General features: G+C 65.4%; 1 protein-coding gene across 7 annotated transcripts in view; it reads left to right on the plus strand.

Annotated features, from left to right (window-relative positions):
• Positions 1-27,680, plus strand: part of AGAP3 (ArfGAP with GTPase domain, ankyrin repeat and PH domain 3) — a 52,692-nt gene that overhangs the window by 19,523 nt on the left and 5,489 nt on the right. For 2 of the 7 annotated variants that reach the window (XM_044246857.1, XM_044246854.1), the window contains exons 2-12: positions 7,139-7,197; positions 7,457-7,544; positions 7,720-7,805; positions 7,927-8,068; positions 8,476-8,610; positions 8,768-8,895; positions 10,390-10,548; positions 14,011-14,103; positions 17,941-18,045; positions 23,330-23,498; positions 27,234-27,347. In XM_044246857.1, coding sequence (XP_044102792.1) covers positions 8,047-8,068; positions 8,476-8,610; positions 8,768-8,895; positions 10,390-10,548; positions 14,011-14,103; positions 17,941-18,045; positions 23,330-23,498; positions 27,234-27,347 — 925 coding nt within the window. In that variant the 5' untranslated portion in view covers positions 7,139-7,197; positions 7,457-7,544; positions 7,720-7,805; positions 7,927-8,046. Of the gene's footprint in view, positions 1-4,937; positions 5,854-7,138; positions 7,198-7,456; positions 7,545-7,719; positions 7,806-7,926; positions 8,069-8,475; positions 8,611-8,767; positions 8,896-10,389; positions 10,549-12,912; positions 13,853-14,010; positions 14,104-17,940; positions 18,046-23,329; positions 23,499-27,233; positions 27,348-27,680 lie in introns of those variants that run through there. The other 5 variants (XM_044246858.1, XM_044246855.1, XM_044246859.1 and 2 more) reach the window with 5 other exon arrangements.

The raw sequence follows: 27,680 nt of genomic DNA on the forward strand, positions 1-27,680 counted from the left end.
TTTAGGATGTGCCACGGGAGAACGAGGTCAGGAGGCCGTTCAGAAGTCCTGAGCCTCGCACAGAGCTTGTGGACAGAAAGAAAAACGAGGAAACTAGTGTGGAGGAGCCAGGTTGCTAGAAGGCTGTTTCCAGGTTGGGAGACTGCCCAGAAGAGGGCGCTCTTGGTTTCCTCCCTTTGTCCCGCACCCCTGCTTGCCCCTTTGGTCCTCTCAGCTTCTCCATAGGGAGGGCGGGATGGAGCCACAGGAGAGCTCTCTGGTGCCCCGGCCTTGGGAGGTGGGGGCGGAATTCCCAGGTCCCCTGAGCAGCCCTGGAAGGGCACGGGGACCAGACCGCTTCTGTGCAGTCACACCTGCCTGGCCCCTGGAGCCCACCGCCTTGCGCCCCCTGCTCCCGGGCAGCGCTCATTCTCTCCAGGTCTGGAGGCCACAAGTCGGGTAGGAGTGGGCTGGCCCGGCCGCCTTTCCTGCGAAGGCCTCTCTCCTCGGCTTGTGGACCACCGTCTTCCTCCGAAGCGCTCTCCATCACGGTCTGTCTGTCTAGATTGCCCCTTTCTGTAAGGACAGCAGTCATAGGGGCGCCTGGGTGGCTCAGTCATGAAGCATCTGCCTTCGGCTCAGGTCATGGTGCCAGGGTCCTGGGATGGAGCCCCACGTCGGGGCTCCCTGCTGTGCGTGCTCTCTTTCTCTCTCTGTCAAATAAATAAAATCTTTTAAAAGGGGGGCAACAGTCATAGGGGAATAGGGACCCACCCTCCTCTGACGTGACCTCATCTCAGCAAACGCCCTATTTCCAAATAAGGTCGCCTTCTAAAGGACTGGGGGTTAAGACTTCAAAATACAAAGGGTGGGGGGGGCACAACTGTGTCTGGAACAGCTTTCAGCAGATTTTCAGAGAAGGACGCGATCCAAGGGGTCCCAGGGGTGTCCGAGGTCTGCCAGCACGGTCTTGGGGTGGAGAGACGCAGACTGGCAGTGGCCAGGCCCCGGGCTGCTGTGTGACTGCCGGCATGTCCCGCTAGGCTTCTGACGTGAAGAAAGCCGGTTTCATTTGTTTCAGCGTCTCACAGGAGTCACTGCTCCCTCTGTCCCCCGGTAAGGGCTCCTTTTCCTGCTCCCCCGCTTTGTGCCAGGCTCGGTGTTGGGCTCTCCACAGTCACGGCGCTGGTTTTTGTAGCAACTTCAGGGGCAAGGTGAGATGATTTCTGGTTTGCTAAACCCCAAGACCCAGTGAGGTTAAAGTGGCTGTGGACAGACACACAGCTAGCAGGTGCCAGAGGCTGACTTTGAACCTGGTTCTCTCCACTCCAGAGCACCCCCCGCCTCTCTACTGGGGCTCTTTGCAAGACCATTGTGCCTGTGATTTATCTCCTTAGCTGACCGTCCCAGCCAGGGACCATCTCTTAGAAGTCGGCCTCCCTCCCCAGAGGGAGAACGGCGGCTGTGGTCTCGTGGGCAGTGCTGTCTCCGGCCCCCATTACAGTGGGAGGGGGGAGCGGGGGAGGGGGCGGCAGCCTAGAGAGCCCCCCCCCACCTCCGCGGACTCCCCAGTCCCCCACCCTGAGGCCAGTGCAGCGCCCACGCACGGAGCTTGCGGGAGGCCACCCCGCCTCTGGCAGCCCTGGGTGTGGCCCTGGCCACCTGCCCGGGCTCTGGCTCTCGGTTCCCGCCCCCTTCCCACCACCTTGCTCCCCGCCTCCCGCCCCTCCTCGGCTGCAGGAAGAAGATGCTTTGCTGCCACCTTGTGGGCACGGAGAGCCCGGCGGCCTTTGCAGGGCCAGTGAGGCTCTGGGACCCCTGGGAGCGGCGGGAAGGAGCCCAGGTCTCTCCCTCCACACCACCACGTGTGCCCTCCGGCCTCCCTCCCTGCTGCGGGGAAGGACGTGCACGGGCTCTGGGCGGTGCACGTGGCCTCAGCCAGGCACGCCTCAGCACTTATCAGCGGGTCACCCCCGGCAAATATTTGAGCGGAGACTAGGTCCCAGGTCGTGTGGGGTGTGGGGGCTGGGGGCCACCCTTCGCTCACAAACAGTGCTTGGTTTCCGTGCCCCCCACGCCACAGCTTCACAGACGTCTTTCCCTTCCCGCCTCCCTGGTAGTCGGGGTCAGTATGTCCCCTTGCCGCCCCCAGGCCCGGACCTGTCCCTGCAGTGGGTCCAATCCACCCGGCCCTGGACACCTCCAGAGTCGGCTCTTGCTCTTTTCTGACTTCCCAGCTCCTTTTCTGTATTCTCTGCTCCCAGGGGGGTCCGTCCCTGTCCTCCCGCAGAGAGCACACTGCGGGGCATCACGGGACACTGTATTCTTTTTTTTTTTTTTTTTTTTTTTTTTAAGATTTTATGTATTTATTTGACAGAGAGAAATCACAGGTAGATGGAGAGGCAGGCAGAGAGAGAGAGGGAAGCAGGCTCCCTGCTGAGCAGAGAGCCCGATGCGGGACTCGATCCCAGGACCCTGAGATCATGACCTGAGCCGAAGGCAGCGGCTTAGCCCACTGAGCCACCCAGGCGCCCCGGGACACTGTATTCTTAATTCCCCCCCGAAATGGCCGTGGAGCCTCACAGCCCTCACCAGCAGAGCTGGCCTGGTGTGTCTGAGGACCTTAGCAGGCCGAGAACTCCCGTGAGGGCTAGCATCGTGGAATTTCTGTACTGTTTACAGCATCCCGGCTTGAAGCTTTTTAGGATGGCCCTAACTTCTTTCAGGCCCTGTTGAGTGGAGCTCTCTGTAGCAGAATCTTGTCAGGCAGAACACAGAGACCTCGTGCAGAGAGGCCAACAAGGGAGAGAGATTTGTGCCTGCGCTGTTCTCCCTAAGGTCCTCCACTGGCCCGCTGGCCCCGGGGATATTTCTGTGTCAGCAGGTGTCCTTCTCTGGCTAGCTTCTGTGGGTCAGGAAAGGCTTCTGGGAAGGAGGGAGGCAGCCAGGGGAGGAAGTGGAAGCTGTTGCCGGTTTGAGAACTGACCCAGACTGAGCACTTGCCCTGGACTAGATTCTGCAGGTGCCGTGGGAGCCACCGGGAAATGGTATGGCCTCGGAGAACGTAAAATGTTTTTCTGTCTTGGGGACCAGGCACCAGCGCCTGTCTTCCCACAGTAGATATGAGTGTATCTGGGGGCCTCTGCCCCTTGTAGGCCATCGGGGTCTTCTCCTGCTGAGACAGCCAGCGGAGTTCTGAAGCAGCCTGTCCCCAGCTGGGCACCTTGTCCCTGTCCCTCCTCTGTCCCGGGCACTTGGTTTGGGGGTGGGGAGGGTTTGTAACGAGCAGCCCTGCTCTTCTGGGTGGGGGGAGGTAATTCCCTGTGTGTCTGTGAGAGAGAGTGCAGACAGACAGATAGGCAGATAGGGAGATGGAGTGTGGGAGACTTAAACGTGAGGAACTGATGCAGGGCTCCAGGGCTGTGTTCTCGTCCCCACACCTGAAGGATCCTGGGAAAGGCTCGTCCGTGGAACCGTCTATTAGGTGGGGAAAACACATCCTGGGGAGGGAGAAGCCATCCTCATCACTGTTAATAAGTAGTCCCAGGAAAATACGAAACCACCCCCGGGGGCTCTCCAGGCCTGGGAGATCCAGCCCAGGACTTGAAAGTTTCCAGCTCTGGGCTCTCCGGAGCACCTAGGATGGAGAGGCCCTGCCTTCCTCAGGCATTCCCTCACCCCAGCCCCCTCAGGAATGTGCCACTTTTATCTTGTAGTTTGCTTCTACCCAGAAGGGTGGAATTCTGAGGCTGAGATGGACACTGGGAATTGGGCTGGTGGGGGCAGAGTGGGGGGGGGTGTGTGGAGGAAGTTGGGGAGTAGTTGTTTCTCTGAAGCCCATGTAGGCCCTCCCATCCTTGCCGCGACCTGAACTCGTTTCTCAGTCCGTCTCTCAGTGCGCCTGTGGTCTTTGGGATCATGGTAGACTAGCTCATCTGCAGGGCCTCGGACAGGACTGATGTTTAAAATGCAGTGGAAAGCACAGCCGGGCAGCTCCCAGCTTCCTGCCCCCTTCCCCGGGTGAGCCCTGCATGAGCCTCTGGTGCAGCCCACACTCGGTGAAGAGGCGTCTGTGCTCGGAGAGGGTGATCGGGCTCTGGCCAGCACTGAGGGCAAGCACTTCGCCTTGGCCAGCCGACCTCCGGACGGCCTCTGAACAGGAGGGGAGACCCAGGGAGCAGGAGACTGGAGACTCCAGGACACAGAAGTGAGTCACTCGTCCAGAACTGTGTGGTCCAGGACTGAAGGTTACCTTTTGACTTTCCACTGCCCTTAGGCAGGACACTTCACTGAATCCAGATAATTTTATCATCTCCAAGGGAGAAGATGACCTCGGCCATTAACAGAAGAGCTGCCCGCAGCATCCCGCAACTCTCTTCTGGAGCTTCCCAACCTCAGAGTGTCTCAGCCAGAAACTAAGGCCCCCCATTTTACAGACAAGGAGACTGAGGGTCAGAGAGGGCATATGACTTGCTTCCGGACTCCTAACTTAAGTTTACTGCAGTGCCAGCCCTGTGGTGTTAACACCTGTTTGGTCCTTTAGAGCAAGAGCAAGTGGCCCACTTCTATTCAAAACAGGGCCCGGTGTGTGGTGTTCAGGACTGTTATTTATTTGGCCGGCTGCTAATGACAGCTCCTCACCTACTTGCCCCAATCTGAGGAGGAGCCCTGGGCTGGAATTTCCTGTTTTCTGAGGGCTCCGGGGGCTGCCCCAGCAGGCTGACTCCCCTGCCGCCCGCCGCCGTTCCAGGGTGTTCCAGGCCAGGCTTGCCGCCTCTCCTTGCTGGGCCGGCTCCCGGCCTCTCCAGGTCTGGGCTTGCCGGCTGCGAGGTGGAAGCCTTGAGGGACTCCGTGGGCCCGACACCAGGTGCCCAGAGGCCGGAGGTCCGTGCGCCCCGGCCGCGGCCCCGGCCCGGGCCCCGCCCCGCGCCCCTCGCCATGGGCCTGGCCCTCGCCCCCGGGCCGTGAGCATGGAGCGGGGCTGGCCGCCGGGGGACACCTGCAGCCGGGAGCGGCCCGCCGTCTGCCGCCGCGCCCTCAGCGTCTGCGACTCTCTGGACCTGCACGGCGCCCCGGCCGGCCGCGCCGCCGCCGCCCTGCAGGCCGCCCTGAGCGCCGCGCGAGAACAGCCGGCGCGGCCGCGGAGCGTCTGCTCGGGCGGCCCGGGGCCCCCGCCCTCCGGTGCCCGCAGCCTGCTGCTCGGCCTCCTGCGCCCGCGCCTGGGCCGTCGCGGCCCCGCCGACGGCCCCCCGCCGGCTCCCGGGCCCGCGCCCTCGGGGCTCCCCGGCTCGGCCGCGCCCAGCCCCGCGCCCAGCCCCGCGCCGGCCCGGCGCAGCCGCACGCGGGGGGCCCAGACGCCGCGGCCCAGGCCCACCAGCATGACGTTCCTGGAGGTGAACCGCCTGGAGCTGGCGGCGGCCGAGGGCGCCGGCGCGGGGCTGGGCCGCGCGGGGAGCGCGGGCTTCTTGCGGGGCGCCTCGCTGTGGAGCAGCCAGCGCTGGCAGGTGCTGCGCGGCGGCGGCGGCGGGGGCACCCCGGGACCCCGGCGCAGCCTGTCGGCGCTGAGGAAGAGCTTCAGCTTCCGCCTGCGCCGCGGCCAGGAGATCCGGCGCGCCGAGTCCGGGCTGCTGCCCCGGGCGCGCACCCGCAGCGACGGCGACGCCGGCTCCCTGGGCGCCTTCCCCAGCCGCCGCGACCTGCTGCTGGGCGCCGAGGCCCCGCGCGCCGCCGCGCCCGAGCCCGGCCGGCCCCGCACCGCCGCCGGCCTCTGGAGACTCCTCACCAGCCGCTTCCGCCGGAGGGAGCCCGCGCCCGCCGAGCCGCTGTGGAGCCGCCGGGCCGCCGCGGCCCCCGGGCTCCTGGGCGCGCAGAGCGGTAAGGCGCGGAGCCCGGCCGGGGATGCCCTCTCCGGTTGGAGGCTCTTGTTGAGCGCGGGTGTGAGAACGTACCGAGCCCGCCTGGGAGAGGTGGGTGTGCCTTGCGGGCGGGGACCAAGGGAGACCGGCGACCCGGCGCGCTCTGGGTGGCTCATGGGTCCCAGAAGGTGGCTGTGGCCGGGGAGGACTTGCAGGTGCTTCCAGTCTGGGTCCCCTGCCACCGGGTGCTACCGCTGGCCCTTGGCATGGTGGAATGTGAGACCAGCACGGAAGGGCCCCTTCCTGCCTGCTGGCACGCGTGGCACCGGGGCCGGGGAGGGGGAGAGCGCACGTGTTCTGGCTTCCAGGTGGGCTTGAGTCCTCACCTCTAGCTGCCTCTGCCCGAAAGCAGAGGGACTGCCTGTGGACCCGGTCGATGGTGGTGGCTACTCTTTGAGACAGCCTGGGTAGGGGAAGCGGGCAGAGAGGCTGGCGCGGGTCAGGGCCCCCTGGAGCTGGCTGGTGGATGTCCGTTACAATGCAAAGAGGAAAGAAAAGGGGTCTGCCTGGGGGCTGCAGGGAGCTCTGGGTAGCTGGAGGTTTCCCTTCCCCAGGACACCGCCAGAGGCAGGGTAGAGAAGAGAAGGGCCTGGACCTGAGTGCGGGCAAGCCCGGGAGGCGGCTGTCTGGGAAAGAAAGTGGTGGCCTCCCACCGAGGAGGAGCCTGGGGAGGAGGGCCAGTCCGGGGAGGATAGATAGCTCCCCATTCACCCTGCGCCTCACAGAACAAGGCCAGGTGAGGGCTCCTCCCTCTTCACCCCCGCCTAGGAATGTGGTGGGTGGCCCCACCCTGCGAGGGTGAGCTGTTCCTACTCGCTGCTGCGGGAGGCTGGCCCCCCTGCCCAGCTGCCAGGTGCCCAGCCCAGCTTGGGTCTGAGCCGAGAACCACTGGTGAGGCCTCTTGCCTGGGGTCTGGGGCTCTGGTTGGGCCAGGCCCAGGTGTGGCTCAGGGTGGGAATTGCTCACCTTGCTGGAACGGAAGGGAGAGGAGGGACACAGGTCCCAGCTGGGAGGGCTGGGCCCACGCCTCTCAGAGTCCTCCCTGAGGAGCATCGGTGCTCCCATTGTCTCTGGAAGGATTTTCCACAGCTCTTTAGAGAACGGGGTGAAGGCTGGGGTCCCATTGGGACCGTGCTGTGTTCTGGCCTTGGCCCAGGGAGGGGCAGTATAGGAGACAGCTGGCGGTGGGTGGTCCAGGTGTGCGTGCCTCCCCAGTCCTGATGGGGGGGCCTTCTCTCCTGCAGACTCCTTTGTGAACAGCCAGGAGTGGACCCTGAGCCGCTCGGTTCCGGAGCTTAAAGTGGTGAGTGAGATCCAGGGGGGCCCCAGGCCGCCCTGGGACGGGGTGGGCACAGGCCAGTGCGATGGGTCCGGGCGTTGCTTCCCCTGCTTCCAGTCCCCTCCTTCTCTGGATTTGGCCTTTCTCTGTGGCCTCTCACTTCTGTTCTGCTTTCTCTTCTGGTCGTTCCTTCTGGCCCTTCTTCCTAGGGTCCTCCGTCTTTCCTGCCCCGTCTCTTCTCTCTCGCCCCTGACCACTGCTCTTGCCCCTTCCTCTCTCACAGGGCATTGTGGGGAACCTGTCTAGCGGGAAGTCGGCCCTGGTGCACCGCTATCTGACAGGCACCTATGTCCAGGAGGAGTCCCCGGAAGGTGAGCATCACAGGCTTGCCTGGGCTGTGAAGCTGGCCGCTCTGCCCCCTCTGGCTCCTGGCTGTCGTCTGTGCCCGGGGGGCTGGAGCCCCTCAGCCGTCCGGTCCCTCCTGATTCTTCTGTCGGTAGCTGTGGGCTCCCCCGGCTTGGGGCCTGACCATGCACTCTGTCCTAGGGGGTCGGTTTAAGAAGGAGATTGTGGTGGATGGCCAGAGTTACCTGCTGCTGATCCGGGATGAAGGAGGCCCCCCTGAGCTCCAGGTGATGCTCCTGCCCTGGCCCTGGGCCACTGGTTGGGCCTGGGCAAAGCTGTGTGTGTGCAGAAGGGCGCGGCGCCTGCCCGAGAATGGGTGTGGGTAGTAATTCTGCTCGGTCCCCCTAGTTTGCTGCCTGGGTGGATGCAGTGGTGTTCGTGTTCAGCCTGGAGGATGAAATCAGCTTCCAGACGGTGTACAACTACTTCCTGCGGCTCTGCAGCTTCCGTAACGCCAGCGAGGTGCCCATGGTGTTGGTGGGCACGCAGGGTGAGCGGGCCCGCTGGGCCGTTCTGGTGGGGGGCGGGGGGATGGAGGTGCTTGGGGCCGCGGGGCCAGGGGAGAAAGCCCCCTGCTATTATCTCTTGGTTCTGAGCCCCTCCTCCATCGCCTCAGAGCGGGCACCACCTCCTTGCTCCCCGTGTGCTGGACCCTCCCCAGTTGGGGCCTCACACCGGTGTGACGATCGTGTCCACGTCTTGGGGGATGCGTAAACGGAGCGGCTAGCTCGTTTCCACTCCAAGTCGGAGGCCGAGCTGGAACGAGGCCTGGACGCCCGGATGCTCGCGCTCTGCGTGGTGCGCTGGCACCCTCAGAGCCCACGCTGCCCGCCTGTCCCCGTCCGTGGCACCGCTTCTCAGCAGGCTGAGTAAAGGCCCCCCTCCCACCTCCCGCAGACGCCATCAGTGCCGCAAACCCGCGGGTCATCGACGACAGCAGGGCCCGCAAGCTCTCCACGGACTTGAAGCGCTGCACCTACTACGAGACGTGCGCGACCTACGGGCTCAACGTGGAGCGTGTCTTCCAGGATGGTAACGCGGGCGCGGGGCTGGGGGGGGCGTCCCCAGAGCCCAGAGCAGGGGCCCAGGAGGCTCTGTGGCCGGTGGGGCTGTGCGCCCTGGGGGGCAGCTCTAAGCTGGGCTTCTCCCTTTTCCCCAGAGGGGTAACTGACTCTGCTGTCCCCTGCAGTGGCCCAGAAGGTAGTGGCCTTGCGGAAGAAGCAGCAGCTGGCCATCGGGCCCTGCAAGTCACTGCCCAACTCCCCCAGCCACTCGGCAGTATCCGCCGCCTCCATCCCTGCCGTGCACATCAACCAGGTGCGGCCAGCCTCCCTACCTCCCACGCGCGTCCTCCCTTGGCCCCCGTCATCCTGTCTGTCTGCCTGTGTGTCTCACACCCCCCCGCCCCTCCCCTTGTCCCCTGTGTGGTCTCCCGCCTTGTGATTAGTGTGAAAGCGCTGGCTTGAGCTCCCCGTTGCCTGCACGCCTGGCCCGGCCTCCCCTGCCCCAGAGTGACGGCCTCCCGCTCGTCCCCGTCCCTGCTGCCGCGGGGGCACTGAGGGGCTCTCCCAGGCCTGCTCCCTCCTCACCAGGGGGCACTGCAGTTACAAGGGCAGCACAGGTCTCCCTAGGGGCCAGCGGCCTTTGTGCCGCGTGGGGTGTGAGCCGTGTTTTGAGCCACGTCCCGCTGGCGTCCCTCCTGTGTCTCCGCTGGGGATGCCGGCCCACTTCCTGCTTGGTTAATTTTGGGCCCTCGGCATTTGGGCCGGTGCTTCCTTCTGGGACTTCTGCAGTCCGTCCCCTGTTCCGCAGAAAGCCCCACCGTGGGCACAGGTGCGCTGGCTTCAGCAGTCCAGCCGACCGTCTCCGCTCCCTTTCTGGCGAGAGCTGGAGTCTCGAGGGCCCCCGGCCCCCCGGCTTTCCGATGGCGGCCTGGTTGCCTTTCCAGAGGCCCTTCGTGCTTCGGGAGACAGCAGGGGTTTCCCTGGGAGGGTCCCCACCTGCAAGGAAGGGAGAGCGCTGGGTCTTTCTGCGCGTCAGCCAGCAGAAGTCGGGCGTGATGGCCTGCGGGCCGGGCGGCTCTGTGGCCAAGGGGCAGCCGTTGTGGGCATTTTGCACATTTTGTGCAGGGGAGGACTCAAGGAGGCTGTCAGGGTGGGACGCATCTTCTGCTTAGTGAGCCTCTTGCGGGCAGCGAGGGAGCAGGCCTCGCTGTGCCGCGTGTGTTTCCTGGCTCCGGGGAGCAGCTGCGGCCGTGCGCTCTCTGTCCTCACCCTGTGCTCCCCTCTGTCTCTCTTCCGTTCTCCCCTCTGTCCCATATCTGCCGCTTCCTCTGCGAGCAGTCTCGGCTCCTGGCCACACTCGGCCTCGGCTCTCACGTAGCCCCTGCCCCCGGCGCACGCTGTCCGGGAGGGGACCTCAGCCTCCCTGGGCACCCTGCACCCAACCCTGGCCTCCCACGTCTTCGGCCCGTGTCACAGACTTGGAGGCTCATCCAAGGGGACCTGCTCCCTCATGCCCGACACCGCCCCCCGCCCCAACCGTGAGGCAGGGCTCCCCTGCCCCTGGCACTTACCCTGACCCGATTCGGCTCACGGGCAGGCATGGAAGCACGCCTGCGGGGACCCTAGCCAGGCAGCCCCGGACAGCGGTGGCTGGCTCGCACTGGCCTCGGGGCCGTGCCGCCTTCCTCCTCTCCTGCCCCGCGAGCCCCAGGCCAGGTCCCCCCACCACAGGGGCCCCCGGCTCCCGCCTGCCACCTGCCCCCTGCCCCCGGGCCTGCTCCCCCTCAGCAGCCCTCTCTGTCCTTAGGCCACGAATGGCGGCAGCAGCGCCTTCAGCGACTACTCCTCCTCAGTCCCCTCCACCCCCAGCGTCAGCCAGCGGGAGCTGCGCATCGAGACCGTGGCGGCCTCCTCCACCCCCACACCCGTCCGCAAGCAGTCCAAGCGGCGCTCCAACATCTTCACGGTATGTGCCCTGCGCGCCGCCCTCCCACCGGCCCGGCCGCCGGCACTGGCGAGGCAGGGCCCGGCCCCCAGCCCCCTACCGGGAGGGCGCAGGCCAGAGCCATGGATGCGGGGCCGCAGCAGCCCGAGTCAGCAAGACGCCATCCACACAGACACACGCCGCTTCTCTAGGCTCCTTCCCCGTGCCCTCCTGCACACCCAGACTCTTCTAGACGGTTTCTCTGAGCCTTCAGGGGGCCGCCTGCGGCCAACACACACAGGCCCTCCTGTCTCTGCCGCACACTCCCCCCCACCCCCTCCAGCTCGGGGGGCTTGTTGGCCCCAGCTGGAGGCAAGTTCAGATACGTCTGCTCTGATGCCCCCGGCACCCTCGATTCCACAGTTGGGGATCAGGCCCCCACGGCTCTTTGCCCGAGGCTACACGGAGGGTTAGCTGGCAGAGCTGGAACTGGGGCTCAGACCTCCTTGTCCGCATCCCGCTCGTTCTCCCTGACCTTAGCTTCCCGCCTGCTGTTACGGCGGCTCCGCTGAGGGCCTAGATGTCTTCCCCTGGGTCTTGGCTCCTGCGGCCTAGCCTGCACCCCACTGCCCGGCCTCGGGCCCCCGTACGGGCTCGTTCTCTCCCCTCTTAGACCTCCCACGTGGGACCCACATCCCTTGCGCAGCTAGGGGCCCAGCCCCTCGGCCCCTGGGCGCCCCCAGTCTGCTGGCTGTCCAGGCCCGGCCCCTGAGACCCAGTGCCTGCCCCACACTCTCAGCTTCCGGCTGGGACTCGGCCGGCCCCTTCTGGGAGCCCTGGGTCAGGCGCAGGCGGGGCAGCTGCCCGTGCGGCTTCGCAGGAGATCCCTCGGTGCTTCCGCGTCAGTCCGCGCGCCTCTCTCCGAGCAGCAGGGCTTGGCTCTCGGCCTGGTCCTGGGTCCGGCTGGCCCGGCAGGCCCTGCCAGGCGCTGAGGAGTCCCGTCCAGACAGAGCCCGTGCCCCCAGGCCTCGTCCATTCATTCTCGCCTCCGCCTGCCCAGCACACCGCCGCCCGGTCTGCCCACCCCTGTCCCCGCTGTGCCTGCCTCGTGCCCCCTCCTTGTCCCTGCCAACCACCCCTTCCTGCTGACAGCCGCTGCTGCGCATGGCACTTCCCCAGCCCCAGCCTGCCTCGACTCGAAGCATCTCGTTTCTGTTCATGCCCATTGAGCAACATACCGCCCTGGGCTGCCTGCTTGTGCCCACCGTCGCAGAGCCCGCCCCCCGGGTGCCTGTGTTTGCGGTGACCGCTGTCTGCGCCCCTGCTCCCTCTACCCCATCCAGAACCTCCCACTTCCTCCGCTGCCAGGCCTGCTGTCCTCCCTGCCGCCCTCTGTCCGGCGTCCATGCCCGGCTCACAGCCTCCTCGCCGCGGCCCTCCCTGCTCCCTGTCCCGCGCTCCCCGCTGCCTGCTAGGCTGCCTCCGCCTGCCGTCCAGTCTCCCCCGGGCCCTTTCCCTCTCTCCATCCTCACTGTGGCGACCTTATTTTTTCCTTTTCATTGTTTCCATGGTGACCTCCCTTGCGCCATTGTCCACGAGGAGGCCTCGAGACCCGTCCGTCTCTAGGAGTGCGTCTCGGGACCTCCCCACCATCGTCGCTGTCGGGGTCACCTTCTTGCCCTTGTCATCGTCCCCAGCAGAGCCACGCCTGCTCCGTGGCCGGTGTCCCTGTGACCCACCCCCTGGATGTGGCCATCGATGTCCCCAGTCTCCCCCATGACCTCATGTACTCATTTTGTTGCCACTCTTGCCCTGCTTCCCATCCTGGGGGGCTGCCCCTCTGGGCTCCCAGGGAACCCTGTGGTGGTTGGTTGGGGGCCTCTTGGCTCACCAGCCTGGCCGTGGCAGGCTGCACCCCCCTGCCCCCATGCAGCTCTTTGGTCCGGGGGCCTGGTGGCAGCGGTCCCATCCACCTTCCTCCTCCCTGGCCCGTAGGGGCAGAGGCTGTGGCGTCCAGGAGAAGCCTGGGGCAGGTGCTGATGGTGGGGCTGTGGGCAGAGGCCTCTGGCCCGGTTCTTCCCGCTCCCGTAGTTGTGCGTCCCCGACCTGCAGGGGGCAGTCCTGTGCCCCCAGCCTGTGCCCTGGGCTCCTGGTGGCCTGGGAGAACAGGAAGGGATGGGGGCCCCAGCCGCCCAGTGGCGATCATTCCCCGATGAAGCTGGACCGCCCAGCGGCCCCTGCCGCCACCGCCTCCTCCTCGTCCTGCTCCTTGTCCTCCTCCTCCTCCTCTTCATCCCGCTGCCGCCTCTCCCCAGGCACCTGGGTCTCTGCCCTCACCAGTGCTGACCGACTCGTGTGGGGCTTGAGTATAACTTGCCAAAATCTTTATTCTTTCGATATTTGCAGATATGTGCCACTGTTTCCAACTTTTCATCAACAAAAAGGCCTTTCCAACTCCTTCCAAATTAGAAGACCAGGTGGTGACACACAGCACCTCTGGACATTCTCCCCTGTCGGGGCCGGAGGCGGGCCGGGCCCTGGGACTGCTCTCAGATGAGAAGCGGCCGCCGTGCTCCCCACTCCAGAGACCCACAGGAACCTTTGTAACTAACCCCCACCCCCAGGGAAGGCTAGGAACGCTGGAGCCCACGGCTGGGGGCTGCCGGGGGACCAGGCCCAGCTGGACGCGCTGCGCCAGGCTCGCTGCATGGAGAAGAAGGGAGCTCGGCCCCACGCCCGGCGCCAGGCCAGCGCTACAAGGCCCAGAGGGGCGGGGGCGTCCAAGCGCCCGGCCCAGCCCAGCTGCTCCTGGGGGGAGCTTTCCTGCCCCTCCCCCTCTGCTCCTTCCTGCATGGACTTCTGCGTTCCTGCTCCGCTCCTCCGGACGCCACAGCCACCGCCGCGCGCTTGCCTTTCCCCCTCTTGGCCTCCCCGTTTCCTAGGATCCGCGTTGGGGCGGGCTCTGCCCCAGGAGCCTGGCAGGGGCGCAGGGCCTCTTCTGGCCTCTCTCCTCTCTCTCTCCATCCACTGTGCCCCTCGGGCCTCGCCGACCGCGCTCGGTGCAACGTGCCGTGTGGTGTCTGTGCCGCAGACGGGCCACCGCCCACTCACTTCTGGACTTTGCTCTCCCTGGTTATCGTGCCCCGTGCTCCCCGCTATCCCTCAGCCCCACCGTCCACCTCTCCTCGCCCCCTCCCTTCTCTTAAGCCCCAGCCCCCTGGGCTGCGTGCGGGCTCCTCGTGCCCTCGGTATTCCGTGTCCTTGCTCTCCTGTAAGGGGCGGGCCTGGCTCAGTGACCTGTGCTGCTCTGTATGGTGCCGTGTGTAAGAATAAACCCATTGGACTACTCGTGTCTCCGTTCCTTCCCGGTCCCGCCGCCCCGGCCCTGCCCCTGCTAGGGCCTGCCCAGGAGGAGGGAGGCGGGGAGGGCAGGGGAGTGCAGGTGGGCTGCTGTCCCCCGTGGACCCTGGGCCCTCGTAACACGCCTCTTCTTTTCTCTTGCAGTCTCGGAAGGGGGCTGACCTGGACCGGGAGAAGAAGGCCGCCGACTGCAAGGTGGACAGCATCGGGAGCGGCCGGGCCATCCCCATCAAACAGGTCAGCATTTCTTTACCTGGTGGCCAGAGAGTGGTGGACATGAGGGACAAGGCTCAGGGAACATCGGAGGATGGTCCTTTTGTTCCGGGCCCTTGGGGCATGTGGCCTGAATGTCTGGGAGGAGCTGCTGCCTGGGCTGGAGGCTTCTCTTGGTGGCTCTGGCGGCTGTAGCAGCTCCTCCGCACGGCCACACGGGGGCAGCAGAGAGCCGCCTGCCGTCCTCCTCGGCTCTCCTGCTGGGCGTTAGGAGTTGGGTGCCCCCCGCCCGGACCTGTCCCACTCCCCCACTCCCCACTCTGGGAAAAGGAACTCCCGGGAGAGCACCCTGAGGGACACGCCGATGGCAGCTCCCTGCCCAGGGCTCATCGGTGCCGTTTTCTCCGTGGGAGCCTCTGTTCCCTGGAAAAGCTGAGTTGAGCCGCCCCCTCCTGGGCGCCTCCTTTTCGAGTCTCTGCCTGGCTGCGCTGGGCCTCCGGGAGCTTGGAGCTTCCCAGAACCCCTGAGTGGGTCCAGGGGTTCCAGGGTCTGGAAAAAGACCTTGAACACAGTAGGGCGTCCTTGTGCGGAGATGGTGGTGTGTGGGGCAGGGCTGTGGGGCTGCTGAGTGGATGGTCAAGGTTTGGCTCTCCAGGCCGGGCCTTCTGGGGGCCGTGGGCAGTCTGACGGAACTCCTCTGTTCATGTGGGGTTCTGACCCACGGTGAAGGTCCGTTTAGAATGGAGAGCCCAGACAGGGTGTCTGGTCCCGGAGGGCGGGTGGTGAACTACCTGTTGCTCCAGGCCCTGTGTCCCTGCTTCCGTCCACCCCTGGGACGTCCACATACAGGGCCTGGCAGGCGCAGCTCCGGCAGGATCACCTCCAGGGAGGCCGGGGCAGTGCCCAGCCTCCTCGCCGGTCTCTGTGCGTCTGGGTGCAGCATCGGACCCCACAGACCTGTGGATGGTGTGACCGCCTGTCTCTGGGGCGGTGCAGACCCCGTGCCTCATGCAGGCCGGACACTCTCTGCTTGGGGCGCGGGTGCTCTCGGAAACGGATGCACGCAGGACCATGTAATGTGTGAACGAACGCTATTTCCAGGGTGCTTAGTTTGAGATAAGGGTAGCTCCGGATGTCTCCTTCCTGTTTGGGGTACAGGCTAATTTGTCAGTTCCCTGAATCCTGCACATGGAGGGCAGGGGAAGCTGTGGGATGTGGTGGAGCCCTGTGAACTTGCACCTGGGCTCTGGTCCCCTCCAGGCCAGCTGGGTCGCCTGGCTGGTTCAGGCCACTAAAGCTCAAGGACCCCCCAGTAGGGGCGGACCCTGAGGGGGGTGGGAGGTGGGGGGGTGGGGGAAGGAACCTGAGGTGCTCCTGAGCCACAGCGGGGGTCCTGGTGTGGGGGTGGGGACCATCCACACTCTGGTTTTCACAGCCCCTTGGCCCTTCCTGGTGCTTCCCCCCAACCTCCAGCTGCCCAGGGCCCTCGTGGCCCCCTTCCCGCCCTCGTGTCCTGGTCTCCCCATCCCGTTCCTTCCCCTCCCCCCCACTCCTGCTGGGAGTGGAGATTGCATTTCAGTTGCCATTTGCATTCCCAATCAATCCGGACTCCGCAATTAAGCCGGCTGGCGGAGCTGGGAGGGAGGCGGCGGCGGAACGGGTCCTCTGGGGGCTGTCGCCTCCGCACCGCTCCCATTCTGCCCCAGATTGCTTCCTGCTCCGCCGTGCGCAGCCGGCCGGCCAGGGAGGGGAGCAGGAACCCCCGTAGCTCGTCTCCCTCCTTGGAAGGCCGGGTGTGCAGAAATGGGAAGCAGGCCTCTGGCAGCCCAGCCTTTAATGCTCGTTCCGTGTCCCGGCGTGGGCGGGCAGGTGCGCGGGTGGGCAGGTGCGAGGCAGGTGAGAGGCGGGCCGGGGAGGGGGCGCGGCGAGTGGGCGGCGGGTCCAGTCCCTGGCCAGCTGCGCTCGCTTTCCTCCTTCCAGGCCTCCCACACCCCGGCCACAGCGCACTTGCTGAGCTCATTAGCACCGGGCCTGGGCGAAGGAGGGGCCGGAGCGCTGGAGTGCTGGGGTTCCCTCCCAGCAAGAACCCCCGCACCCCCCACCCCGGCATCCTGATCCCGATTCTGTGTCTGAAAGAGGGAGGAAGTCGGTTCTCCCTACCCGCCGGGGCAATCGAGGCCGAGGCAGTCAACGTGACTTGTCTGATGTTGAGGGCTAGCTGGGGGCAGACACAGGAGCAGAGCCTAGCTTCCCTCTCCCATGACCTGGAGCTGGGACGGGACTCAGGAGGGAAGGGCTTCAATGTGAGGCAGATGAAGGGTCCAGTGAGGGAGGGCAGGGCTCCAGTGGGAAGGACTTGAGACCAGAGGCTCGAGCAGAATCCCCCGCTGAAGGCCGGGGGTGTGGAAGGGAGGCAGAAGAGGAGCAGGTGAGCTGTGGCCGTGGCCCTCCCAGCCGTGGCCCTCCAGCCGTCCCGGAGGCCCCAGGCGGAGGCTGGGGCCTGCCTTCTCCAGAATGTGGCCATCGGTCCCGAGGGGCGTGGTCTGCAGGCAGGGCAGAAGGAGGAGCTGTACTCGTGTCTCATTTCTGCCCGGGGAGGGGGTGGATGCCATGCCCAGAAGCAGGTCACTGAGGCTCCTTTGCAGACCGTGGGGCAGGGGTCCAGTGCCTTCGGGAATGTTCTGCTCATACGGTCTAGTGAAGGTCCCATCGGTACCACTTGTGTTCAGTTGCTTCTTATGAGGACGGGGTCTCTCCCATGGAGGGGAGAGTGTGTCCTCAAGTGTGTCCTCAAGTGATCCAGAACTCCCAGCTCGATAGCCTGTGGCCGCACCTCCCACGACGGCATCTGTCTTTTGAGGGCGGCGGGAAGAGGGAGATGGAGAGGAGGGAGTGGTAGCAAGGATCGGAAACATCTGCTGAGGCGGGAGACTGTCGCCCCTTCTGGGTTCCCACGGGGCAGATCAGGCAGGAGGGCCCGATGGCCCCTTGGTGCCCCTGCTCCGTTCAGGACCAAGCCTTCTCTTTGGAAGTGTGAGAGATTTGGGGTGTATCCCGCACCCTGGGGCCCAGGACCCTAGCTGATGCTGTTTCCTCACACTCGAGTCCCTCGATCTCGGTTTTTTCTTCCTCGTCTTCGAGCCGGGCCTCCGTCTGTCAAGGAGGAGCTGGTACAGAGTCACACCTTCCATCTCCCCCTTTTTGGTGCCCACTGGGGTGGACTCCGGGTGCTTCCCCTGCTCTCCTAGCCTCTGCTGGCCCTGACGCCTCCCCGCTTGAGCCGCTCCTGTGGGGCTCTCCCCTCGGGGGCGTTTTGTCTGGCCGCTGCCCTCCGGCTTCCCCTACGCACCTCCAGAGACGTTTCTTGGGCGTCCGCTGTGTCCGGGGCCTGGCCACGGTGCTGAGGGCGTGTCTGTGAACAGGACACACGGACAGCCTCGCTCCTACGGAGCCCGCGTTCGTCCCTTCGCTCCTGTCCCCGCAACACTGAGTCTCATGGGCTCGCCCAGAGAATCCCGTTCTGGGCTCAGTGGCTGAGGCTTGCGCTGCAGAGTGTGGGGCATTCTAGGGATTTCTGCCCTGTTCACCCATCCCTGGAGACATACGGCTGGAGCGGCACTGCCCTCTGACACCCTGCCTCCAGGTGCTGGCCTGGCCCCAGGCCTTTGGGGGGATGGGGTCGGTGGGGGGAGGTCCATGGGCCGGTTGCGGATAGCCACCGGCTCCCGTCCTCATAGTCTCTCCCCTCTGACGAGGACAGGAGGTGGAAGATGTGTCACAGTGACCTTGTGTCACTGTGCGCTTCCTGGGGCCTGTCACGTGTGGGGCTGGCGCCGTCCCTGACCTGGCCTCTGTCCTCAGGGCGTGCTGCTGAAGCGAAGCGGCAAATCCCTGAACAAGGAGTGGAAGAAGAAATACGTGACGCTCTGCGACAACGGGCTGCTTACCTACCACCCCAGCCTGCACGTGAGTCTGGCGGGGGGGGCCCCTGCGGGGAGCTGGGTGGCCGGGGGAGGGGGCAGAGTCTAGGCCTCAGTGAGGGGAACCTAGTGGGGAGCAGGCCTCACTGAGTTCGGGGGCACTTGCCCTTCAGAAAGGACTGCACTGGGGTAGCTCGGGAGCCTCACAGACCCCGAGACGCCAGCCCGGGCCGAGCCCTTAGCCACGGGGCCAGCGTGGTGGCGGAGCCCTTCGGAGAGAGCACAGCCCCCGGGAGCGGCTGCCTCGGCAGCCCACGTGCTCCTTGTTCAGAGAGCTGGGCTGGGCCCGTTTCCGTGGAATTGCTGAAGTTGGGGTGCCGGTGGTTGTCAGCCACATCAGCAGGGGGATCCCTGGGTTCCTAGGCCCCGGGTGACCATTAAGCCGGGGCTGCCAGGAAGGGCACGGGTCATCTGGGGAAGGGGAGCCCCGGACTGGTGGTGGTGGTGGGTGGAGGGGTCTGGAGGGTGTTGGCCTCTGCCCCTGCAGGGTATCGGGGTGCGGCAGTGGCAGAGTGGCCCCATGGTGGCTCCCCTACCCTTCCCGCCTCCCCCCTCCCCTCGCTGCGTGGCTCCCGCACACAGCTGTCACCGGAATCCATCTCTGTCACCGCCCCACTGTGGGGCTAATGAGTTCTCCTCCGAAGCCCCTCCGGCACAGCACGTGGGCTGGCCCCTCCCCCGGCCCGGAAGCCCAGGGCCTGCCTCAGAGGGCCCCTGGTCTGCCTCTGAATCTGCATGAGGTGTCAGGCCCGACCCAGGGGGCGCTGGGGTCCCTGGTGCCAGCCCTAACCGGGGCCGAGAAGATGCACCAAGGCCTAGCCTGGGGGGAGCTGGCGGGCAGTCCGCTTCCGGTCAGGACGGAGCCCAGCCTTACCCTCCTGGGCTTCTCCCTGTCTGACTCCTTGAGCGCTGGCCCTTCTCCCCCTTAACGCAGGGGCCAAAGGCTCCTGGCCTGACTTTGGCACAGACCTGGTCCTATGGCTGAGTCCGTGAGAGGCAGCGAGGCATAGGTGTCTTAGGAAGTCCTGGGGCCTCCAGTAGGCTCGGGCCTCTGTACCGGAGTGATGGCAGAGCCGCCGCGCCCCAGCCGAGAGCAGCCACTGTGCCCACTCGTAGGCCAGCCTCGTGCCTCCTAACTCCCACCCAGTCGTACCTGTCTGTCCCCCCTGTCCCCAGGCAAGAGGCATTCATTCTCCTCAGGCAGTGTCTAGCCAGCGGGGCTGGAGCGAGCTTATCGGAAGCAGCCCAGCTTCCCCCGCCGTGCTGGGGTGGCCTTGGCTTTCCCCCTTCGCTGCCTCCGTCCCCGTTCTTTCTGCTCTGTGCTGCTCAAGTTGTGCACGTCCCTTCTGCTTGTCCCCATGTCTCAGGTATTGGAGGAAGCCCAGTGTGGAACAGAGGGATAGGAAGGAGGTCTTGGGACGTGGAGGAAAGCGTTGGGTGCTTGTGTTTGGCTTGGGTTTGGGAAGGGAAGGGAATGCTTTTACGCGCAGCAGTCGAGCGAGCAGAACCGTGGGCAGGCCGCCTGGATCACCCTGCCTCTGGCTGAGCTGGTACCTGGGCCTGTGACTTCGCCTCAAGGCGGGTGCAGGTTTTTCTGCGCTGCACGCAGAGCGCCTCTCTTCGGGGCTGGCTGAGAAGGTGACTGGAGGGTTCACATCATCCAGGCAAGTGTTGCCTAGACTGTTGGCGAGGAGGACGGAGGGCACTGACGGGCCGCCTGCCTGGGCCGCTCGGAGGAGCTCAGATGCCCTCCGGCTTGGTGGACTGGGTGCGGCTGGGTGCGTGCAGGGGCCCGGCACGGAGTCTGGGTGCCGTGGGCTTCCAGGCCCGTCCTTGCTTTCCTGCAAGGTGAGTCTTAAGAGGCAGGCGGCTCTGCTGCCCACCCCCTGACCCAGCCAGGCCCCCTCTTGTGGTCTGGGCCACAGGGCCTCAGGAAAAGGTTGAGGGAAAGGCTGGGCTGTGGGCACAGGCGCTCGGTCTGCTCTTCACTGGCTGCCCGTCGGCTCTGGCATCAAAATGTAGGTCCTCCTGCACACGAGAGGCCAGGAGGCGCTGGCTCACGCGGAGAGCGGCAGCCCTGCCCCGTGGATGCTTCTCTTCCCGTCCACCAGACACAGGTCAGGTGGGAAAGGTGTGCGGACGGCACAAGGAGGAGCGAAGGCCGCACGGGGGTCGTCCCGGGCCACCGCGGGAACAGGGTTAAGTCTGTGCTAGCGAAGGCCTCCCGCGCCGTCTGCCCCTCGCTTCCTGACCTCCTCCCTTGGTGGCTGCCCTTCCCCAAGCGGCGCGCGCTTCTTGGTCCACGGCTGCAAGCAGGCACCCCCCGGCCGGCTTCCTGGGAGGTTCCCTCCACGGGGGAGCTGTGCGGAGGAGGGGCCGTGCGGGCCCCCCAGAGGTGCACACGCCCCTCGCGGCCAAGTCTGCTGCCATCACGGCCCAGGGGTGACTCACCTTTTGCCGAAGGAAGGGCTGCCGGGCCGGCCTCGAGCCTCACGCCCCATCCTCGCCTGGCCCAAGAGAGCCCGCCACAGCCTCCCCCATTTGCAGCCCGCGGAGCCATTCACACAATCACCTTCTGTTAATTCTATCTGCAACATCAATTAAATTGTTTGTAGAAACTAATTGAATGTGGCTTAATCACACATCTTAATAGCTTTCCACGCTCTGAACTCGTTGTTAATTCCAGTAATAAAACGAGATGAGAACGCTGGCTGGGTAATTAGCGAGGAGGCTGGGGAAGAAATTGCTGTTTGATGGTGGGTAATAAAGGCAGCCGTGGTGACCGCTCTCCTGAGCCGCTGCCGCCGCCGCCGCCGTGCTCCCTGTTCTGCTGACGGAGGGAAACGCTGTCACGCTGCCCCTGCCGTCCCCGTCCCTGCTACTGCTCCGCGCGCTCCTTGCGGGGACGCTGTCCTCGGGTCGGGTGCCGGCTCCCAGCCTGGTGCTGGAGCCGCGCAGGGGGCCCAGGGGCCCCGGCCCGCAGTGCCGTGAGCGCCGTCTGTCCGTCCGCTGTGGTCCAGCTGCTCCCGGGGACCAGGCCCCTGGCGGCGGCCGCTGACTGGTGTTCGTGGTGCGGGGTCAGCATCCAGCGTGCCCCAGCGCAGGCATCCCCAGGCCGTCGTGGGGCCTGGAAACTGTTGCCGCAGCCGTGACCTCCTTGTGAACTGGAGCGGCCCGAGCCCCTCCCCCAGGAGAGGGACTGCAGCTGTGCCTTTGGCCCAGCCAGCTGTTGACCGTCGTCTGGAACAGCGGATCCAAGATGTGACCGTGTGCAGGGACCCGGGCCGGGTGCGCGCCAAAGCCGGGTCAGTGGGACCTGGGGCCTGACACTGTGAGGCGGCCCCATGCTGGACGCCGGGCCGAGAGCAGGACCCCAGGGGGCCTGCAGTGCCTGGGCGGGGAGCTGAGCTTGCTGGAGGACGGACGGCCAGAGGGGACACAGGGCCGGGGCAGGAAAGGACCTCCTGGGTTTCTTTCCTTCCCAGGCACCAGGGCACGGAGGCTTCGCACAGGGCCAGAACCCTGACAGCAGGGAACAGTTTCGGGGGGGCTGATCATGGGGGTCCGTCCACAGGTGGAGACTGCTCCCCTGACCCCCTGAGCCCAAGGCTGGGCCTGGCACCTTCCATGCACAGACGCAGCCCAGAGCTGCGTGGGAGGGAGCTCCTCTGGACGCCCGCCGCTGGGGGCCGCTCTCCTCTGGGCCCGACTGGGCCCCTCTGTCCTGAAGGGCAGCTCCAGGCCTGGCCAGTCCTCACTGCAGCTGGCTGGGGCCCAGGAGATCACTGCACTCCCGTCCCCACGGCCCTCCCACGGGTCCCCTCCCCCAATGACCCGCCTCGGAAGTGAACCTGGCATGGGGTGCCACTTCCTTGTTCTTGCTTCTCTTCCTGGCCGGACACTTGCGCCTGCTCATGGCTCCTTGGGGCCGGGTGACCCCTTTCTACTGGATGTTCTCTTGGTCCCAGAGCGAGGGCCAGCCGTAAGCCCCTGGTCGGCCCCTGCCCTTGCCTTGCTTCCCAAACGGCCGCGCTCCCCACCCGCGCTGTCAAGTCGAGGACGCCGTCCCTTTCCCCGAAGCCGAGGGGTCAGGCCGTGGGAGAGCTGCTGGGCGACAGGAGGTCGGACGGGCGCGCTAGGTGGACCTCCGGACCGGGTCCGCGGGGAGCTTTCTGAGGGCGGGTCCTGAGGGAGGAGAGCAGATCGGGGTCTGAACCGGGGAGCTCCAGATATCAGTGGACGCCTCCCACCCGGATTCTGCTCTCCGGAAGGGATTTTGGCCACATTTTATCGGGGACGTGAGCTGGGAAGGTACTAGAAGGGACTAGAGGGTCTCGCAGGTACTAGAAACAGGGAAATGGGAGATGGGAGTCTGCCATCGGGCAAGGAGACCGCAGCAGCCGTGGGGAGAGCTCGGGCCCTGGCCAGGCTCGGGGTTAGAGCAGGAAGCTGACGGGCCGGGCTCTGCTCGGTGGCCCCACGTGGCCGCTCCACCATGGGCCTCCCAGGCCATGTCCAGATGGCAGGAATGGTGGGGGCCCAAGGCGCCAAGTGGCCCCCACCCTCTGGGGCTCTCGGGGGTGCTGACTGAGTGCCTGGGCCCGGGACATCTGCCTTCGGTGCGCAGCCCTGGGAGTCCACAGAGCCTGGGCTCGAGTCGCTTCTCCCGCCTTCTGACGGTGTCACCTCGGGCAGGTTAGCCTTTGTTGGCCTCGGTTCCTTCAGCTGTAAAGTGGCCCTGGTCACCTCTGCCAGGAGGGTCACGTGAGGGGCGGTGTGCCCCTGTGGGCATGAATGCCCGGCCCTGTGAATGGGCAGGGGCACGAGGATACCGGCTGCTGTTACTGTGCTCATCAGGCGCCCACTGGCGTCTGTGGAACCGGGGACCAGTCTCTGTGCTCCGAAGGTTTCTTTTTAATTGTTCAAGCGATGCTTATCGTCGGGCACTGTTGTCAGGCATGAGGGCTGTTCTAGGTTTTGTGGCTCCCTGCCCTCAGCTCTGGGGTCCAGGCCCTTCTCTCTGCCCTGCTCCTGCCCCCTGCTGCCTGCGTCCCCCCTAGAGCTGCCCTGGGTCTCCAGTACCCTGTGTGTCTCCCAGACCTGGACATACTCCGTGGGCTTTGCTGTCCTGCTTTCTAAACCTCGGGCCTCCCCTCCCCTTCCCTTCCCTGCAGCACTGGGGAATGGGGGGGGGGTGTGCGAGCTGGCGGGTGAGCGCCGGAGACGAGGAGCGGCGCTAACACGTGTTCGTCTGTCTGCGTGGCCCCTAGGATTACATGCAGAACATCCACGGCAAAGAGATCGACCTGCTGCGGACCACAGTGAAAGTGCCAGGAAAGCGCCTGCCCCGCGCCACCCCTGCCACGGCCCCAGGCACCAGCCCGAGGGCCAACGGCCTGGCCTCGGAGCGCAGCACCTCACAGCTGGGCGGGGGCACAGGTGAGGGGCTGCTGCGGCCGGGGGTGGGGGCGCCGGGAGAGCGGGGCCGCTTTGCTCGGCGAGATCGGGGAGGGCGGCTGCGGAGGCCCAAGGAGGTCGGCGCTGTGGGGCTTCCCTCTGTCCCAGCCTGGGTGCTCGGGGCTCCCGGCATGCTCGTCCCCCTGAGTCCTGCTCAGCCAAATGCGTTTGCCCGGGCGCTGGCCTCTTGGGACCGGGTTGTGGCAGTGGCCGGCATGGGGCCCGGCAGGCGGTGTGGGGATCGGGGTGGGCCAGACAGCCTCGTGCTGCCAGGGGCCGTCTGCGGTCCCGGCACTGTTTCTCCTCACCGGGAACCAACCGGGGCGGGTGGCGGTGGGCGTGGGGTCTCGCATGCGGAGCAGCATCGCGGCCCGGCGTGCGCTGGGGGGCAGCAGGGGAGGTGGACGCGGCCGGGGCTCCCCGGAGCTCGCCTGGCGAGCATGCTGGGGTCTGCCGCGAGAGGTCGGGTCTCCGCTCAGAGAGGACTGAGCTTCGGGAGAAGCGGGAGGCCAGGCGGACTCTGCCACACGTCTGGCGGGGTCGGGAGAAGAGCTAGAGGCCGAGAGCCTCGGAACTCACGGTGCGGCAGCTCTTCCTTGAGCGCCGCTTACCTTTCTAGACGCCGCTGTGAGTTTGGGTGAGTGATGCGTAGGGCTCTTTCTGTGTCCAGCTCTGCCTGCCTCGCTAGGCCCCTGGGGCTACTAAGCCACTGTCCCTCCCCAGTCTCCAGGCCCCAGATCTGCCTTGGCATTTCCAAGACTTCACTCTCCCTATGCTGTCCCAGGTGACTGGACCCCCTTTTGCTTGCGCCCAGAAACAGCTGCTTACGACACCGTCCTGCCCTCCCAGGGGCTGCCAGCACGTCCCTGGCCCGGGGTGCTCTGCTCATCAAAGTCCTAGGCCAGTAGGGACATTCAGTTGACGGGAGCTGGGTGCTAAGTCTGGAGTGGATGGAACAGGCCCCTTCAAAAGGCTGGTAGGACCCACACTGCACAACTCTGGGTCCAGAGAAGAAGGCCAGACGGTGGCCTCCTGAGTGTGCTCCTTGTCAGAGGCACAGGGACCCCTGGCTCCCTGGCCCGTGGCCTGTGTTTGGCTCTGCTGACCAGTCGGGGGTCACTGGGAGGGGGGGGGTGCTGTCGGCTGGTGGACGCGTGTGGCAGAGCTGCTTCGGGTCAGGCTCCTTTTACTCCATGAAGCTGAGATTCTCCTCCCCATTTGGTGGATGAGGAAACGAAGGCTCAGCGAGGTTCAGTAACTTGTCTGTAAAATTCCACAGTCAGTGGTAGGGCTGGGGTTTGGACCTGAGTGTGCCTGACTCGAAAAGCCATGTTTTACCCTCTAAGCCACCCCGAGCTCGTAGAGAAGCCCGTGAACCGTGCAGAGGGAGAGCTCCAATGGACTAAGGGAAGGAAGAAAGCTAGTGAGAAAGGCACCCCCTCTTTGTGGGGCAGGCAGTGGGGGGCACTGCTGAGAGCCTCCCGTGGGGGTGCACTGGGGCAGGTAGGGGGGTCCAGTGGTAAGAACTGTCGCCCCAGGCAGTCCTCAGGGCTCTGCGCGGAGGGCTCTGTCTGGGCTGCTGGGAGGTCACGGGCGAGCAAGGGCGGGGGGCTGGGGATCTGCCAGGGCCCTGAGCTCTCCCGGAGCTGCACCCACAGGTGCACAGTGAGAGGCAGCCTCTGATCTGGCTTGGTGCGTCCGTATCCCACGGAGGAAGAGGAAGTATCAGTACCCACGGAGGAAGAGAAGTATCAGTACTCCGAAGCGGGGGATGGGGGGGAGCCTTGTCTGGAAGTCAGGTAGCAAGACGGGGCTGTTTCCCCAAAGGGAGGGACACAGTAAGACACTCTGTCCTGTCGCAGTCCTGGGCCCTCTGATCCTTCCCCTGGGGGGCAGAAGTGCACATGAAGAGACCCACGGCGCCCTCACCCGCAGGACGACCAGCACCCACGGACCCTCGCCAGCCGCCCCTGAGCCCGTGTCCCCTCCACCACACACGCCGGCGCCGACCTCATGCACACTCACACATGTCTCCCGCTCACCGGGCGATGTTAACATCTCATTATCTTTGTTACTGTAATTACATTATCCGCTGCTTTATGCAGAATTATCCTCCGAGGACTAATTGATGGCTCCATGTTTAATTCATTAATCATTAGCATCAAATTCGACAATTACAGTGCACACTGATTGTGGGATTGCAGGCGTAATGAGGGAAGAATTAACAAAGAAAAGGGAAAGCACTTTCCCTCCCTCGGGGTTTTGAGTTGGGGGGCTTGGGGAGGAAGTGGGGCCTGGGGTGGCTTTGGGTGGGGCTCGGGAGGAGGCAGGGATAAGATTTGGAGCCCAGGAGGGGACGGATGCAGGACTGGGGCGGGGAGAAGCAAGGTCTCTGAGAAGTTTGGACCGGCGTCTGCCTCTCTGGAAGGTCTCCTGCCAGGGAGCCGAGGGGCCCCTGAGGGAGGCTGAGCTGGCAGGGACCCGCGAGGCCGGAGTGGCAGGGAGGCGGGGTTCCGGAGAGGAAGCGTCAGCACGCTGCCTTGAGGGGACTGGAAATGGGGTCGGCTGGGGGGCCGCGTTGGCACCTCGCGTGTGCTCGGGAGCACTCACTGTGGGTCTGGTCCTGCCTGGGGTGTTAGGACGAGCACAACAGAAATCCAAAACTCGCCTTCCACCTCCGCATCGCACGGTCCCCGGAGCGTTAGGGATGTCTGGCCTGTTTCTTTACCTTCTAGTGGCTTCCGCCCAGGGCTTCCATTCTTAGACTTCCAGAAACCCCACCCGTGTCCTCCCGGCACTGGTTTGAGGCTGAATGTGCCGCCTGCTCTCCGGCACCTCGTCCCGCTGCAGGCCCTGTCTCTGCCTCTGTACTAACCTCGGCCCCTGGCCTGCTCTCCTGCCTTGCGGTCCAAGGTGTGACACCTCGCTTATGCCCCCACCCCGTTCCCCCGTCCTCAGACTCCCCACCACCGCCGCCTTCGGGCCTCGGTCTCCGTCCATGGTCCTTATGTGGACTGAGGTGAGAGGGCAGTGGAGGTCCTTGAATTGTGAGCTCCGAGGCCCCGTGGCTTTCCCGTGGGCTCCCTGCAAGGGACTGGGTGCTGAGGGAGGGAGGCGGGACAGCTCGGAGGGCACAGGGGACCCTGCCGGCCCGGGGCCTCGGCGCTCCTGGAGCCTTTGGTTCCCCTTGGCTCTGCCATTCTTCCCTGATGGGAACCGAAAGATTAATTTTCTCCAGCCCAACAGGATAATTACTAATACTAATTAGACATAATTACTTGAATCTGATACACTTCTTTCTCGTCAGAATGGCATCAAAGCTGAGGCAGAGCAAATGGCGTATGCGGACTAGAACGTGGGGTGCAGGGGCCTGGTCCGGAGGCGGGGGGGCTGGGGACAATGGCCAGACAAGGAGCACCACGGTGAGGGGGGTCAGCACCACGTGCCCCCCTCTCCCGGCTCCCAGGAAGGGGACGGAGATGGCGAGGGGTGTGAGATGCGAGTCCAGCTGCCTCCTGAGGTGTCAGGGACCCCAGGCAAGGCCTCTTGGTCTCCAGTAAGCCTGGCCCAGTACTGGTAAAGCCCTCATTTGGGGTCAGTATTCTGCCCGAACTTCTCGAGTTCTGCCTGCAGCATTACTTTCAGGAAGGTCTGTGTACCCCTCCGCAGCCTCCCTTCCCAGTCTGACCCTTCCCCCTCCCCCCACCCCGCCCCCAGGTGCCCCCTACTCGGCCAGCAACCCGGCCTGGGCTGGCCCTCGCCCTGAGGGGCTGCACCAGCGCTCCTGCTCCGTGTCCAGCGCCGACCAGTGGAGTGATGCCCTGCCCCCAGGTACGCAGGCCCCGCACACAACACAGGAGGGCAGCCTGGCCGTGTGGGGACGGAGCCCAGGCCGAGGGGAGGGGCCCCTGCCAGAGCTTGTCGCAGGGGGCCGCAGGCCCAAGGCGCGGTTCTGAGACACGGACTCCAGCCTCCATCCCTCCTCCAGCGGCCCAGGCCAGCTTCCTGCCCCTTTACCCCTTCGCTGGCCCTAGGCCCTGCCAGCGGCTGGCCCGTGCCCGAGACCTTCCTTTCCCTTCCCTCCGCAGCTTCTCTGCCCACCCGCTGCCGTCCCTAGGCAGCGCTGGTGGCGGCTGGTGGCGGCTCCCGCTTCCCCATCAGCCC

This window comes from Neovison vison, chromosome 4 (genome assembly GCF_020171115.1).
Source record: "Neovison vison isolate M4711 chromosome 4, ASM_NN_V1, whole genome shotgun sequence".
In the NCBI taxonomy this organism is placed as follows: domain Eukaryota; kingdom Metazoa; phylum Chordata; class Mammalia; order Carnivora; family Mustelidae; genus Neogale; species Neogale vison.